The sequence below is a fragment of the Rhinolophus hipposideros genome (assembly GCF_964194185.1).
Source record: "Rhinolophus hipposideros genome assembly, chromosome: 11".
In the NCBI taxonomy this organism is placed as follows: Eukaryota; Metazoa; Chordata; class Mammalia; order Chiroptera; family Rhinolophidae; genus Rhinolophus; species Rhinolophus hipposideros.
Window position 1 is genome coordinate 83,067,630 of NC_138057.1, and position 14,478 is coordinate 83,082,107.

General features: G+C 63.0%; 2 protein-coding genes across 3 annotated transcripts; both read right to left on the reverse strand.

Annotated features, from left to right (window-relative positions):
• Nucleotides 1-699: 699 nt before the first annotated feature.
• Nucleotides 700-2,927, reverse strand: FUT7 (fucosyltransferase 7). Its single transcript, XM_081065962.1, has 2 exons — nucleotides 2,433-2,927; nucleotides 700-2,340 (listed from the first exon to the last, which is right to left on the reverse strand). The coding sequence occupies exons 1-2, from the start codon at nucleotides 2,443-2,445 to the stop codon at nucleotides 1,325-1,327; spliced, it is 1,029 nt and encodes a 342-aa protein (XP_080922088.1). The 5' UTR covers nucleotides 2,446-2,927; the 3' UTR covers nucleotides 700-1,324.
• A 4,733-nt stretch (nucleotides 2,928-7,660) lies between these two features.
• NPDC1 (neural proliferation, differentiation and control 1) lies at nucleotides 7,661-13,390 on the reverse strand. 2 transcript variants are annotated; one of them, XM_081065205.1, is made up of 9 exons: nucleotides 13,107-13,390; nucleotides 10,243-10,389; nucleotides 8,982-9,116; nucleotides 8,715-8,888; nucleotides 8,579-8,645; nucleotides 8,418-8,502; nucleotides 8,253-8,332; nucleotides 7,959-8,055; nucleotides 7,661-7,829 (listed from the first exon to the last, which is right to left on the reverse strand). In XM_081065205.1, exons 1-9 carry the CDS (start codon nucleotides 13,216-13,218, stop codon nucleotides 7,752-7,754), a joined length of 975 nt encoding a protein of 324 aa, XP_080921331.1. In that variant the 5' UTR covers nucleotides 13,219-13,390; the 3' UTR covers nucleotides 7,661-7,751. The 2 variants fall into 2 exon arrangements, with proteins under 2 accessions (XP_080921331.1, XP_080921330.1); XM_081065204.1 differs by having other exon boundaries at nucleotides 8,253-8,335; nucleotides 13,107-13,350.
• Between the last annotated feature and the right edge of the window lie 1,088 nt (nucleotides 13,391-14,478).

Consider the following 14,478-nt stretch of genomic DNA (forward strand, 5'->3'; position numbering starts at 1 on the left):
GGTCAGGGCAGGAAGTCACTGGTAGGCCTTTCCCACAAGCCACTGCCAAGAGGGAAGGCAGCTTCCTGCCTCGACCTGCTGCCCACCCCCACATAGGGCAGGAACAAGTCCCAAGCTCCTGTCACATGTGCTCAGCATTTTGGGGCCCCTGTCAGCAAGCCCCAGAGACTCACCATCAGCCTTTCTTCTTGCCCCACAGGCCGCCAAACATAAGGGGCTTCCTGGCAGCAGCACCCTCCTCAGTGCCCCCTCACTGCCCACACTGCCACCCGCCACCCCTCAGAAGGAGCCCCACATCACAAAGCGTTGATCTAGCCTGAGAATGAAATCCCAGGGCCTTCAGGAAGGGGCACGTTCGACCCCCCAGCCAGGTTTCTGATCTTGCAGCCTGCTAGGTCCACCCCCTCGGGAAAGGCTCAGGGAAGGCTCTTTTGGGCGTCAGGGAAGGCTCTCTGATGCAGTGCGATTTAGTGGAGGGGGGAGTGGGCAGAGCATTGCGGGGGAGGGCATCTCAGGCAGATGAAGTACAAGGCCCTGAGGTGGAGCAGGCAGGTCCCATCAGGACAAGGAGGCCAGTGTTGCCAGGAAGGCAGAAGAATGAAATGGCAGTGGGCAGGGGAGAGGAAGGGGGAGTGGATATGTGAAGCCCTGTGCCTAGCAGACTTGACACATGCCACTCTTGTCCTTTGTTTTTTTATTGATTAATGGCCCCTCCCCGAGTGGACTACAGGCTGCAAAAAGCCCAGAACCACCTGGCTCGCTCAGCCCAGTGCCCCACCCTACACAGGTCCACACTTTGGGGCTCCAGAATTGTGAGCGGGGCACACGACGTGCCTGCACATCCTGGGGACCTTGGATACAGAGGAGGTTCAGGGGATCCAGGTTTCATCCCCACAAACCACAGGGTGACATGTCTTCAGCCCCAAGGGCCCTGCCTCCAGCCTGTCTCAGCCCCACATCATCACATGCCCATGTCAAGAGTTCAGCCTTGACCCACCCAAGATATGATCTTGGTGTGGAGGGAGGGCCTTAGCAGCCTCTGGTCTTCAAAGGGCCTCAGCAACACGTACCTCCACTAACTCCCTCCCTGCTCTCACTTCTGCCCCCGAATGCCTGCTCCAATGCCCACCAGCCTCTTCCTCTAGGCAGCTTGCCAGACCTGCCGACTCCTCCCGCATCCTTGCTCACTGGTCTCCCACCCCAGCCTCCACATTAGCATGATGGTTTCCTGGGGGGCCGGATGTCTGGTGGTTTGATTTCAACACCCAGCTGTCCACCCACACTGCCTGCTCCCAGTCGGCCTTGCCTCCTCTGCTCGCAGAGTTCAGGCCTGGAACCAGCCTTGGAGGTCCTGGTAGACCTGGTCCCGGGGGAGGTGGGGGTAGCGGGCACAGATGGCACAGAAGCGCTCCCGCCAGTCACCTAACAGCCGCACACGGAGCCGGTGTCGCCAGGCAAGATAGCGCCGATACTGACTCTCGTTCATGCCAGTGAGGAAGGCAGCCAGCTCTCGGGCCGAGCCGAAGTCGTCCACATGCACGAAGGCATCAGGCGGTGCGAAGGCCTCGTAGGTGGCCCTGGGGGGCCCCAGCACCACCGGCACGGTGCCAGCTGCCAGTGCGTTGCGCCAGAACTTCTCAGTGATGTAGTCTGGGTGTTGAGAGTTCTCAAAGGCCAGGTAGAAGAGGTAGCGGGCCACAGTGGGCAGCAGGCAGTCGCTGCACAGTGGCCGCCTGTTGGCCCGGCCAAACACGTCCACCGGCAGGTGAGGTGCCAGCTGCTGGTACAGCTGCACGCGCTGCTGCCGCGTCTGGAAGTTGCTGACCACCCAGGCAGCCACTCCGTTCTTGGCTGGTAGTGGTGGTGCGGGCCCCTCGCGGGGCTCCAGGCGGCCGTAGGGCACGAAGATGTCTGAGTCACGGCGGTAGCTGAGCACCCAGTTGAAGATACCCTGGAGACGGCCAAGGCCGCGAGTGTGGCTGGGCGACTCCATGGAGGCCCACACCCAGGGCTGCCCATGTGGCCGCTCAGCCAGGGGCAGGCGGGCCCCCCTGGCCTGCAGCTCGCGATGGTGGAAAACCACGGCATCCGCGCTGGCCAGCAGGCTGCGGTTGGTGCTCAGGTGGCAGTGGGTCACGCCGTAGCTGCTGCAGGTGTTGCTGGGCAGCTCTGGAGGCCGGTTGGCAAAGGGCCAGTGCCAGATGAGGATGGTGAGTGTGGGCTGGGGTGCCGGGACTGCCCCAGGGGCCCAGCGGAGTAGCCACAACAGCCAGAGGACTGTGAGCAGGACCACCCCGGCCAGGCCCCCCAGGGCTCGAAGCTTCTGGATGGAGACACGCCCTATGCAGGACACAGGAAGAGAGGCTGTCTCCCTGGGGCTCACCCACAGCCCATCCTCCCAGCCTGAGCCACCCTGAATTCCAGACACTCACCGGCATTATTCATCTACAGCTCCCAGAATTAGTCACCCAAGAAGCCCCACGCTTTCAAATCACGGCAGCCACCAGGCAGAGGTGCCCTGAAATCACAGTTGCGCGTTGCACCCGGCCCCACCTGGAGACACAGTCCTTTTATCTGCCCACGATGAGGGAAACCGGGGGTACCTTCCTGCCCCCGCCCCGCCTCTGCCCCCGCCCTGGAGGCCTTTGGCATGTACCACCACCCTCACTCCGCCTCCCTCTAGTCCTTTGGCTGCTGGGGGAGGGAGTTACAGGAGGGGCACCAAAGCTGGGACCACTTCCATGCCCCCTACCCCTGCTGGTCTCTGGGCAGGCATAGGAGACAGGAGCGGGAGAGGGCCTGCTGGGCCTCAGGGAAAGGGAGGCCATCCTGGCTGGAGCCAGCCCCTCCCCAGAGGGCTCCGGACATCGAGGACCCAGACCTAGGGCCCTGGAAAGCAAACATGCTTCCCTTGGACGCCGTACCACACTGAGCTGCAGGCCAGCGCCACCCCCTCCCCCTATGGCATCACCCACTTCCCCTGCTCACCGCCTGTCTGCTCGCCTGTCACCTCCTCCATCGGCTCCCAGCCCTTGGTGCTGCAGATGTGCTGTGCTCAGCTCTTTGCCAGGAGGCTGAGCTTTCTCCCACTGCTTCTAACTGGGCCACCCCACCCCACCCTACCCCTGCCCTCTAGGACACCATGTCCCAGAACCCAGATTCCCGGGGTCCTAGGAGTGTCTGTCCACACGAGGCTCTGGCACACGAGGCAGCGGCAGGGCCTTCTTTCCCTGTCCCAGGCCACATGTCCATACAAGTCCCAAGCTGGGGGTAGGCCTGGGGTCTTGGCCAGGCTGGGAAGAGCTGTTGATGAGCAGGACCGCGAGGTGGGAGGGCTGCCCTTGGGGGCTCCAGGTCTCTTCCTCCAGGCCCCACAGCCCAGGATGAGGGTGGCGGCAGGGAGGGGGCTTTCCAAGCTGGAAAGGGAAGGAGTCGTTGTGTCCCTGACGCAGGAGGGCAGGGGGCTGGCGCCCGCTCCAGGAAAAGGAAGGCTAAAGTCCAGAGTCCCTCTCCTCCCCCACCCTCCGGCCAACCTGCAGGCCAGGGCCTAGAGGTCCAGTTCCTTCCCCTTTTGATCTGGTTTCACTGAGTTGGAGATGTGGCCAGCTAGCACTTCCCTTATCTCCGGCCTGCACCCCACTCTCAGCCAAGGTGGTGCTTCATTCGCTTCCTTCACCCAGCCGGACTCTTGCTTGGTCCTGGATATGGCAGGGCAAATCCAAGCCTTCCTGCTCAGCGTCAGGGAGGCCTCAGGATGGTCAGGTTCTTGGAGGCTATGGGCCAGATGTCGTAACAGGAATAGAAACCAGAAACCGTTAGCCAGGTCTGCCACCTGTGCCATCCTGTGGGTCTCCCTGTGCCCTGCCATCCCTACCCTGCTCTCGTCAGGGATGCTGGCCTCCTCCGGCTCCTGTCCCCCAGTGGGGACCAGAATGCCATCAGGGCGGGAACCGGGGAGCTGGCAGCAAGCCCATGGGGGACACAGAGGCAAGTCCAGGAGAGGGGGCAGTTTGGCCCCTCTGAGGCTCCCCACCCCCTGCAAAACCTCCGAGCTGCGGTGGGGCCTTGTGCAATACCGAAGGAGGGGAGGGAGGGCTGTGGGATCTGTTGGAAACCATCTGGCAGACCCAAGGAGTGGAAGCAACAGCCAGGCCTGCCTGGATCCCACCGGCCATCATCAGGGCCTGACAAGAGTGGGTGACTGTCACCAGCCCCCAACCCTTCCAGCCACCCCAATGTTTTGGGAGATGACCACAGTGGCACTGGGTCTTTGGTCCCACGCTGGCATCTCTTTCCTGGCAGGGGGGTCCCAGAGAAGCCACAGACTGCTTCAGGCCTCGCTTCAGCCCACCTCTTCCTCTGTCCCTATGGCAGACACCCAGCAGACGGTGGGGGACGCAGGAAGGAGCTGATCCTGCCGCAGCCTGTTAGCGACCTGGCTTCTGGCTGCCAGCACCTCTGCTCTTCCTGTTTGCACTGCCAGGCTGGCCTGGGCCCCTGCTAAAGGCCTCACCCACACGCACCGCCTGCTCCCTTCCTGGGTGGATTCGAAGGAGTCTCCCCACCTCCGCCCTCGCTCGGTGGATCCCCCAGCACAGCCCACCAGCTCGTGTTGGCAGCCACAGGGCCCCAGTTGTGAGAAACTGCTGGCTGGGAAATGGGGCTCTGAGGTTTGGCCCAGAAATGGGTCAGAATGAGAGGCTCTTGGAGGAAAGAAGGTGAGAGAACATGAGTCAAAGGAAAAGTTGGGGGCCTCATCCTGCCATCTCCTCCCAGGCCTTGTGACTCAGTGGGACGCAGGCAGGCACCCAAGTCCACTTCCACAGCCCGTGAGCATCTCAGAATCAGGAACACGCTGTCACTCCCGTAGCTGAGCCCTTGGGCCTGCTCCAGGCCAGCCTCCCAATGGGCACCAATTAAAACCAAAACCAGGGGCTGTGCCAGGTCAAAGGGCAGGTGGCAAGCCTCCCAACCACTGGCCCCTGCAGATGACAGCACCTTGGGCAGCAGGAGGGAGGCCACCGAGCCCCAGACCAAGGGGTGCCTCAGGGAGAGAGGGCCAGAACCTAGCTGCCCACCGGCCCACTCCAAGTGTTGGCCAAAGCAGGGCAGAGCCCAGACATGAGACCCAAAGGCCGCCTGGTGGTGGTGCTGCAGAGCACGTGGCTGCCAGGGAGTGAAGGCAGCAGAGGGAGCCAGAGCGCAATTTATTCTCAACGGGAGGGTGGGGATAGTAGTTCAGGGTATCCCTTTGGGAAGATGGGTGCAAAGAAGGTCGCAGGTGGCCAGGGGGCCCCCAGGCTGGGAAGCAGTCGAGGGGGCAGTAGTGGGTAGTGTTGGGAGCTAGTTGAAGAAGGCAGTAGGAGGGGCGGTGAGTTGGACTGCCTCAAGGGCACAGGTACGCCTGCAGCCGGCTAGCTCCCCTCTCCTACTCCTTTCCCTTCCTGCCTAGGCTGGGGGCACACCCACATCTGGTCCGGGAGGTGCTCCAGGATCTCCTGGTGGCTCCTCCAGGGACCTATGCACCATTCCCACATTTGAATCACCCCTTCTGTTCTGCACTGAGACCCAAGACCCACTCCTCTGTGCTGTACACCTGGGAGACTCAGGATCAGACTTGCCCAGGATTGGGGTCTCCAGAGAGCCTATGAAGCCAGGGCCTCCCTGGGCCCTAAGCCCCACACTTAGAGAAAGAGGGTTGTAGGAATTCGGACAAAAGCAGGGGCTGGCTCTGTCTGAGCAAGCTTGGGGCCAACAGAAACCATGAAAGCCAGGTGGGCAGCAGGGGAGCCTGTCTCCCTTTGCACATGGGTGCATGAGGTGGAAGGTGGAAGGCGGAATGGGGTGGTGCAGGCAGCTGAACTACTCAGGGCACTGTGTCAGGCAAGTGAGCTAAGAGAGGCCCCACTCCCCAGACAATCCCAGTTCCCTGCCCTCTCTTCCTTGACCTAGGCCTGCTGGCTCCCCTCTCACTGCAGCTGCTACTGGAAGGGGGACCCTTTTCACTGGGGCCCTGGGGAATGGAAACAGGGCAGGGACAGGTTATGGACTCCCGAGAAGGTGGAAAAGAGGGTCCACTGGTGATCACTCTCTGCCTCAGTCAGGCCAGCAGGAGGTTGGAAAGGCAGTTGTCAGGATCCCAGGGACTGAGCCCAGAGCTCCAGGGGAACCTCCTGGCCCTGGGTCTGCAGGGTCAAGTGAGGTAGACTGGCCTGAACAGACCCAGTTGGGTGCCAGGCCTCCTTTGCCCACGAGCGAGGACTTAGTGTCTGCACCTGTTTTCTCTGTGGCTGTCTCCGAATGGCTCGGATGAAATGACAGTGGGTACGTGACCCTCATCAGCCTCCCCTCATCTCACACAGGTTCCCAGCTGCCTGCACCCACCCCTTTCCACCTTCCACCTCATGCACCCATGTGCAAAGGGAGACAGGCTCCCAGCAGCCAGCCAGCCCAAGGCCACAGAGCAGGAGTCCAGGCAGGCAGGAGGAGTGACTTTCCAGCCTGGGTGGGCTCTGGCCCCAGAAATGTGCTGCTTTAGGACAAGTCATTAGATGCAAGCAAGGGCCAATCCTGATGCCCAGCCCAGCCCAGCCCAGCCCTGCCCCGTCTCTCCTCAGGTAACTGTCCCATTCAGGGCTGTCCCATCATCTGAGAGCCAGAGATCCAGCATTCTCTGGACCACTGAGGGGCTTCTGAACCCAGTGCTTCCCCGTCCCCAGCCTTGGTAGGGCACATGGGTCTGACCCCTCACCCCCAGAAACCCCTTTCCCAGGCTGTCGCAGCACCTTTGACCACGGAGCATGACCCCCCACACCTGGCTTTGAGCTGAAGGTCACCTTCTCTAACCCTCTTGCTCCTCAGTGGGGAGGGGGTTGGGGTGGGCCAAGACCCTGCTCCTGACATTTGGGGTCCCCACCACCTCTCTTGCCCCAGCCCACCCTGGTGTACCTGCCTGTGCCCCTCAGGTCCCTCTGCCTGGCAGCCCACCCCATGTATGCTGTAGGGGCGCAGGGGCCCAGGGCCCTGTCTGGTCCCTGGAACAGCCACGTCCATGGCCTGCAACCTGTTTCTCCCTGCCTTCTGGCCCAAGTGGTAACAGGAAGGATAGAGGCATTGGGTGCCCAATGCCAGGTGTCTGTGGGCACCCCACCCTTTTACCACATATGGGATGGGTCTTTCAGGAGGTGGCATCAACTCCAGACCAGCCTGGCCCTGCACTGCACCCCTCCTCTACCCCACTTGGGGCAGTGTGGGTAGGGGTGAGGCCTGGAGGAGGAGGGTAGAGGGTGGTCTGCTCTATCTGCAGGAGACTAAAGCCTCCCTTGCCCACAAGGCGGGGAGGGTTTTTCCAAACAGGGCAGAGGTGCCCCCTCTCTCTGGGGTTGCGGTTGGTAGCCTCAGGTCCCCGCTAGTGTCCAAAAACTGGGCTCGTGGGCCAGTCTCCAGCACACCAGGGCCCAGGTTTGAAACATACTTTAATTGGCTTTTCTCCAGCATCCCCCTTCATGCCTGGTCTCTAGGATTCTCCCCTATTCCCTCTTTTGGGAGTCAAGACTCAAGAGCACAGGTTCAAGGAGAAACACAAGGTCCCCTGTCCACCACAAAGGGGTTCCCAGCTTCCTGGCTGGCGCCAGGGCCCAGCCACAAGCACAGCCCAGTGTCAGAACACGGTGTCTTTATTGGGAAAAGCCAGTACCTGCCCTCCCACCCGGGGGGCCGCAGGGTCCTCAAGAGGGGCGTCGGCCTTTGGGTCACTGCGGTGGGGGTGGCAGAGGCGCCGACAGCGAGGAATGGTCGAACAGCGGGTTCCGCACCTCCATCTCTCCGGTCTGCGAAGGCAGGTGTGAGGCAAGCCCAGGCGGAGGGACAGGCAGCAGGGCGGCCAGGTGGGGGCAGTGCGCCCACCTGGGGAGAAATCCCCCAGGAGCTGGTAAGCCCCCACCCCCCATGGCACTCACCGGTGCCAGGCCCGGGCACTCGTACACCGTGAAGTCGCCATCTTCGTTCTCTTCATCCGAGGAGGCTGAGTCCAGCTCCTTGGGCGGCTCTTTATGCCTGGTGGGGGGGGCAGGGCAAGATCGCTGGGTCCTCCTACACCTTCCAGGTGCCAGGAGCCCAGACTAGAAGTAGGAGCTCAGCACACTTCCACCTGAGCCAGGATGGGTTCGGTGGGGCCCAGGAGTGGGGGCGAAGGGGCCTGGGGAGGAGGCGAAGGGGCCCGAGTGGGTGGGCCGTCCGGTGGGGCAGCTCACCGCTCCAGGCACCGCATCTGCTGTCTCTGGTGCTGGTAGTGGTACATCTCGGCGCTGTGCGCCAGCCGCTGGTCCCCGGGCTGCTGGGGGAGCGGGAGGGAGGGTCAAGGCGTGGCGGGGGACAGCGCTACGGAGGGTGCGCTGGGCAGGGGCGGGGCTACGCACCGAGATCCCGGGAGTTGCCGGGGAGCCCGGCGCCTGCGGGGCTGCGTAGTCGGCCTTCTGGGTCAGGCGGATGTCTCGCTGCAGCCTGCAGGAGCAGAGCCTGAGACCCGCGTGGTGGCCGCGGGCTCGACCGCCCACCCTCCTGCTGGCCCCACGCTCACCTGTACCAGCAGAGAGCGGCCACAGCGAGGGCGGCCACGCCAGCCACGGAGCAGGCCACGATGAACACTGCGGGGAGGGGCGCGGTGAGGGCGGGCTTCCAGGCAGGACCCTACCGCTCCGCCCGCTCAGACCTACCGAGGGCGAGGCCGTCACCGTGCCCGCCCTGGGCCTTCAGGGGGGACATGTGCACGGGCCCAGACGACACCAGGGAGCCCAAGGTGGTGCGGGGCGTGGGCGCAGGGACTCCCTGAGTGGAGTGGAGGCTCAGGTCCGGGCCCTGGCCTCGCTCTGAGAGCCCCAGGGTGGCTGCTGCAGAAAGAAGGCAAGTTATAAGAGTAGGACCAGGCGGGGGTCAGGGAGGTGGGGAGACAGATCAGGCAGGGAAATGGGGCCGGGTCTCACCAGGCTCCAGGAGTTGATGGGGCGCCTCAGGCTGGGGCAGGGCCGTGACCCCCCAGCGCCCTGCCTCCTGCCCGGCTAGCTCCTGGGCCAGGAAGTCAATCTCATCTTCCAGTCTGGGCTGGGGTGGGCCGTGCCCTGTGGACGATGAGGGGCCATAAGGTGGAGTGGCCCCCCCAGCCGCTCCCTGGCAACAACAGCTGCAGGTGGCCTCCAGAGACAGAGAGACCCATCCTGGAGCCAGTCCCTGGGCCTGGGCCTCACTCCTCCGTCCAGGCTCCTCCCAGGCACTGGTGGCCTGAGGACCAGGTACCAGCCTGCAGCCCCTGGACATCCTGGGTTGCCATGGTGACACATGAGGGCCCTCAGTGTGAGTAGCAGCATACCCAGGAAAAGTGGGGGTGACGCTAGGAGCACATTCAAAGGCCAGGAGAAAGGCAAGGGTGCCCCTTACCCCACTTACCAACAAAGGGGTGGGCAGAGCATTGGGACAACATATCACCTCACCCCATCACCTTCTCTGTCAAGAGGTGCAGTGGGGAGAAGCCCCATTCTGTCCCCCCCCCACCTCTACCAGGTCATGAGGAGGGCGGGCAGTTGTCCGGGTAGGGCTAGTGGCTGGGTCCCCCCTTGTCCCTGCAGTGAGCTCCACAGGCCAGCCAGGCTCCAAGAAGACACCTGCACACAGCACGGAAAGAGCTGAGCGCTGCCTCTGCAGCAGGCCTGCACTTCTCTGTGCCCCCCGGCTCACTGCCAGGAACATGGTCCTCCAGGAAGCCCTGCCCGCTGGACCAGACTCACAGCAGCCCCGCAGACCTCCGTAATGCTCCACCCATCACACTTAAAGTCACTCAGCATCTGGGCTCTGGTCAGCGGGTGGGGCACCCCAGGTGCACATGGAGTGGACGAGTGAGCAATGGAGAGAGGGCATGCTGGGCAAAGAGCAAGGGCAGCCCAGGGAGTGGGGAAGTGGATGACTGAGGGGTTTGGGGCAGACCTTCTGGGGACCCAGGCCTGGGGAACTCTGACCCTGCCTCTTCCAGGATCACCCCAACATTTCATTCCCGACATCCTTTGCCCTGGACCTCAGCCCACCACCAGGCTCTGGGCCAGTGCCATCTGGAAAGGATCACCAGGCCACCTGGAGAGTGACATAAACGTCCCTGGCATCCCGCAGAGCTCAGAGGACCTGGGAGCTGAGGCTGGGAGTCAAATGCATCAGGGCAGGGAAGAGAGGAAGGCTATCCTGTTCTCTCAGATGTACCCGGAGGCTGGCGCATCCTGGGCACACAGAGCCCTTGGTGGTCCTCCTGGAAGGGCTGAAGGCAGGGCCCACAGACATGTGCACCTGGGGGGCACCGTGCCCGTCTCTTCAAGGCACAGTCCAGGCTCCCAGGACAGGCGGCCACATCTGGGAAGGAAGCAGAGACAGAGCAAGGTCACAGGCCTGCACAGAGGCAGTACTGTCGCAGCCACCCGGCCCCTCCCCGCCAGAGCTGGCCAGGCCTGGCTCTGGCCATTGTTCTGGGCAGGCCCTTCCTCCCAAAAGCCAGGAATCAGGACCAGGAAGACAAACAGTCCAAAGACTTATCGGAACGCCCCTGCCCCACCCACTCCCAAGAGTCCACTCTCCAGGCCTGGGCCAGCCCTCTGCACGGAAACTGACTCTCACTGTGCGGCAGCACCGAGCTCTCCTGGGCAGGGCCGTGCAGCCCTCCAAGTGCAGGCCCTGGTCTCACCATGCCCCAAAGAAGCCTCTGTCCAGACTGGGAGCCCCAGAGGGTGGGGCTCAGGTTTCTCTCTCTGGCTCGGGCAGCAAAGAATGCTCACTACCTAACCCCCCCCACACACACACACACATAATGGCTGTCCTTCCAAACCCCGACATGCCGTCCTACCACCCTAGAGAGCAGAGCTGGAAGACATGACAGAGCAAGGGCCCAGCCTGGAAGTCTCTCCCCGCAGGTCTAACCTCTGGCTTGTGTCCCAGGACACAGAGGGGCTGCTGGGGCTAGGGAGACCTGGGATGGAACTGGCCTGTTTCATTTGCTTTGGATACAGAAACCAAGCTGGGGTCACTTTGGCAACCACCATGGCCAGGGCCTGGGGAGCACCTGGGACTCTGGCGAGGCCTAGCTCTTAATTTGGGGCCCAGACTGCAGTGTCCTATACACACAGCCAATGGCTCCTATCCTGATGCTGGGGGTGGAGGGCAGTAGCCCTCCCTGCCTCAGATTCCCCTCGGCTGCAGAAGGTGAATTACCTCAAAGCTAAGGAATGTCTAGAGGCCTGGGACACTGGTCCCAGTCAGTGGGCAGCAGATCCAGGGGGGGTACCCAGCAGGCTGGTCAATTCTACTTGCGGAGGCTGTGTTAGGGGTGTCTCTGGAGGACCAGGAGCCTTCCTGTCAGCCCAGCCCCCACACGCACTGCAGAAGGGCCACTGGGGCCCAGGGTGACATGGAGGATCTAAGAATGCCCAGCTCTGTCCTTCTCCAGACCTTGACTGGCCGGGCTTGGTTTCCGTGGTAACCTGACACAGCATCCTTGCTGCAGGCATCCCCTACGGGAAGTACCAGCAGCCCCTGTGGCAGGTGGGCAGAGGCGCCCATCCTGGGTCAGCAGGTGCCAGTATCAGTGAGCTGAGCCTGGGGCTTGGGCTAGTTAAACATTCAGCTTATGCCAGCAGGTCTGTCTGGACCCCACCCACCAGCTGGGTGCCTGGGGAGCCAGGTACTCCCTGCCCGTGGTGCTGAGAACCCAGAATGCACCCAGGTCACGGGTGGGGGCCTGAGGTCCAAAGCTGGCTCCAGCGTCTGGGTGGCAGGGGCCTCCCTACACTCCCCCCTCCTGCGCCACCCCCAGCCCAGGAAGATGTGGCTGCTGCCTGTTTAGTCCTGGGAAAGTCCCCACTCCAGCCTCAGTGTGCAGGAGGAGGTTCCAGGAACAGTGGCAGCTGGAGAGTGGCTGGCACCCCAGCCTACATCTGGGTGATCATAAAGCCATTGAACACCTGACCCAGCACCTGCATACCCCAGGGGCTGAGCACTGCGGCGACAGTCCATTTCCTCAAGAGGCCCCACCCTGCAGGCCCTGGAGCCAGGCTCTCAGTGGGCAGCCTCTGCTGTCCCTGGCAAGCCAGGCTCCGGCCCTCAGGCTTCCTTGGGCACCTCTCCTGGTCATGCCAGCCTCTCACGCAGGGGTGCTGTGCCCAGGACGAAGCCTGCTCTGCTCTGGCCACACATACAGAACCACACTGCCCAGGTCAGCATCCCAGTAGCACCACATACCAGTCACTTAACTTCTCTGTGCCTCAACTTCCTTGTCTGTAAAACAGCCTAAGAACAGTACCTCCCTGTGGAGTTGCCAGGAGAACTGAGTAAACGTATGGGCACAGTGTCCCGGCTCAGCCCTCTGGGAGCCCCGGGTCCCTGCAGACCTTCATTGCCTGAAACCTCGGTGCCCGTCTGGGAAAAAGACAGGTCTCTGAGGACCCAGGCTCATGCTCTCCCCGAGCCTACCCTGGGAGGTGCCCCTCAGCCCCTAGCACAGAAAACAGGATGGCCGGATCCTCCAGGGAAGAGGGTATGGGAGGAAGCTTGAGACAGGAAGCATCTCCTGCCCCCACGGAAGCCAGAACAAGACCCTAAGCCTGGGACAAGCTGTCAAGTACCCCAGGAACCTTCAGACCCTGCCATGGCAACCAAGCAAGGCATGTGACCAACACCTCTGGGGTATGGGGATAGGCATATCAGCACTGCGACCCCAACCCCAGGACAGACACGGGTAGGTAGACAGGCACCCAGGGCCAGGCCCTCACAATAGGAACGCGCACAGGACGGACTGCTGGCGCGGGTGCCCGCAGAGAGCCCTCCAGAGACACGGACACAGATGGGCTCACGGACTAAGACAAAACGAGAAGCGCCTGAACTCGGGGTTCGCCGCCAGGAGCCCGGGAGAAGCCCCATCTAGCGGAGGCCTTCGGCGGCCCGATGGATGTTTACCGCAGCCCGCGCGAGGCGAACCAGGCCTGCGGGGCCTGCGGGCCCGGGAGAGAGTGACGGCGGCGCCGCGCGGCCTGAACCCCGCCCTGGGCGCCCCGCGGCCTGCGCCCAGCGCTCTCGCTCACCCGGGCGGCCGGCGGCGGCACCGCGCAGGGCCGCGCCGAGGATGAGGCCGGAGAGCAGCAGCCGCAGCAGCCGCAGGTGCCGCGGGGAGGGCGGAGGGACGGGCGTTGCCATCCTTCAGCGCCGCCGCCGGGGCAGCATGGCACCGTGTGGCCCGGGGCTCTGCGCGGGCTCCCGGCGCCGCGTCGGCGGAGGCGGAGGGAGCAAAGGAGGCGGAGGAGGAAGAGAACCTGGAGGAAGAGAGGCGGAGGCTCTGACGCTGCGGCAAAGGATCAGGGATGGAGGCGCCGAGGCGAAAGGGAACGCGCAGGGAGTGCGCCTGCGCGCTCCACCTGCGGGGGCGGGACGGCGCCTCCATTCTGCGCCCCTCCCCCCTGTCCAGTTCTGACCGACCCCCCATCCCCCTTCTGGGGGCCTCAGGCTGCCGCAACCTCTGCAGCCGAGAACCTTCTCTGTTCTCCACAAATCCGGCTAGGGACTGACAGAGGGTGGGTTTCCCGGGAGGCCATTCTCCCGGCCCCTCCCTGCGGGGCTGCCAATTTCCACCTCACCCCCACCCACCCGGCTGGAGCAGAGGATCTGCCCGGGTCTGGAGGAGCGAGCACGAGGAACACAGGAACACCAGGCGCACACGGAACAAGGTGCACAGGTGTGCCCAGAGATGCACTGGGTACTCAGAGACACACGGGTAAAAGCACACACGCACAGAACTAAGCCGGCGTTGGTGAGCACTACGGTTGGAATGGGGCAGCCGCTCTCAAGTGAGGCCAGCAGGGGGCAAGAGTAGCCTGGAGCCGTGGATGCGAGTCAGTTGGGAGCTGTCCACGGTCCCCGGGTGACAGCCTCCTAGCTCCCTGGGGCCCCACGACAACAAAGCAGCTATGATGCATCCCAGTACACTCCACCTGTTGCCTCCTAAGAGCACACCCACCCCTCCCACCTAGAAACCTCCCTCCAGCTCAGGTCATTAAAAGAACAAGGATGAGCACCCAAGCAGGTGCTGCCTCTCAGAACTTTGTGTTTTGAACTCAGAAGATAGGCTGACTACCCTCAGGTTTGTGAAGTGACTCGCAAACCTGCAGAGGTGGTGGGGTGCGCGGTGGTGGTGAGCAGAACAGGAACGCCATCCTCCCCAACAGGCCACTGACCAGGCAGAAAGTGTCTGAGCTCACTTCCCAGAATGGTTGGGGCCAGCGGGAGAAGCAGCCAAGACCACGCCTTCCCATCTTCCCACGCTGCAGAAAACAGTGCATAGGGGAGGGGCTGCAGGAACAGCAGGTGAGGGCCGGCTGATGTTTTTGGGGGATGTAGAAAAACACCCAGCCAAGAGACGAGCGCTGTCCCTGTGCGCTGGCTAGGCATGGCTCACAGCCA

Bases quoted from the DNA above. Each gene is read 5' to 3' on its own strand.
- NPDC1 (XM_081065204.1), bottom strand. From the start codon at position 13,218: ATGGCAACGCCCGTCCCTCCGCCCTCCCCGCGGCACCTGCGGCTGCTG. The intron at 9,117-10,242 runs GTACATCTGAGA...CATCGTCCACAG, and splicing joins CAGGATGCGCCAGCCTCCGG to GGCACGGCCCACCCCAGCCC. The intron at 8,889-8,981 runs GTGAGACCCGGC...TTCTTTCTGCAG, and splicing joins CCATCAACTCCTGGAGCCTG to CAGCCACCCTGGGGCTCTCA.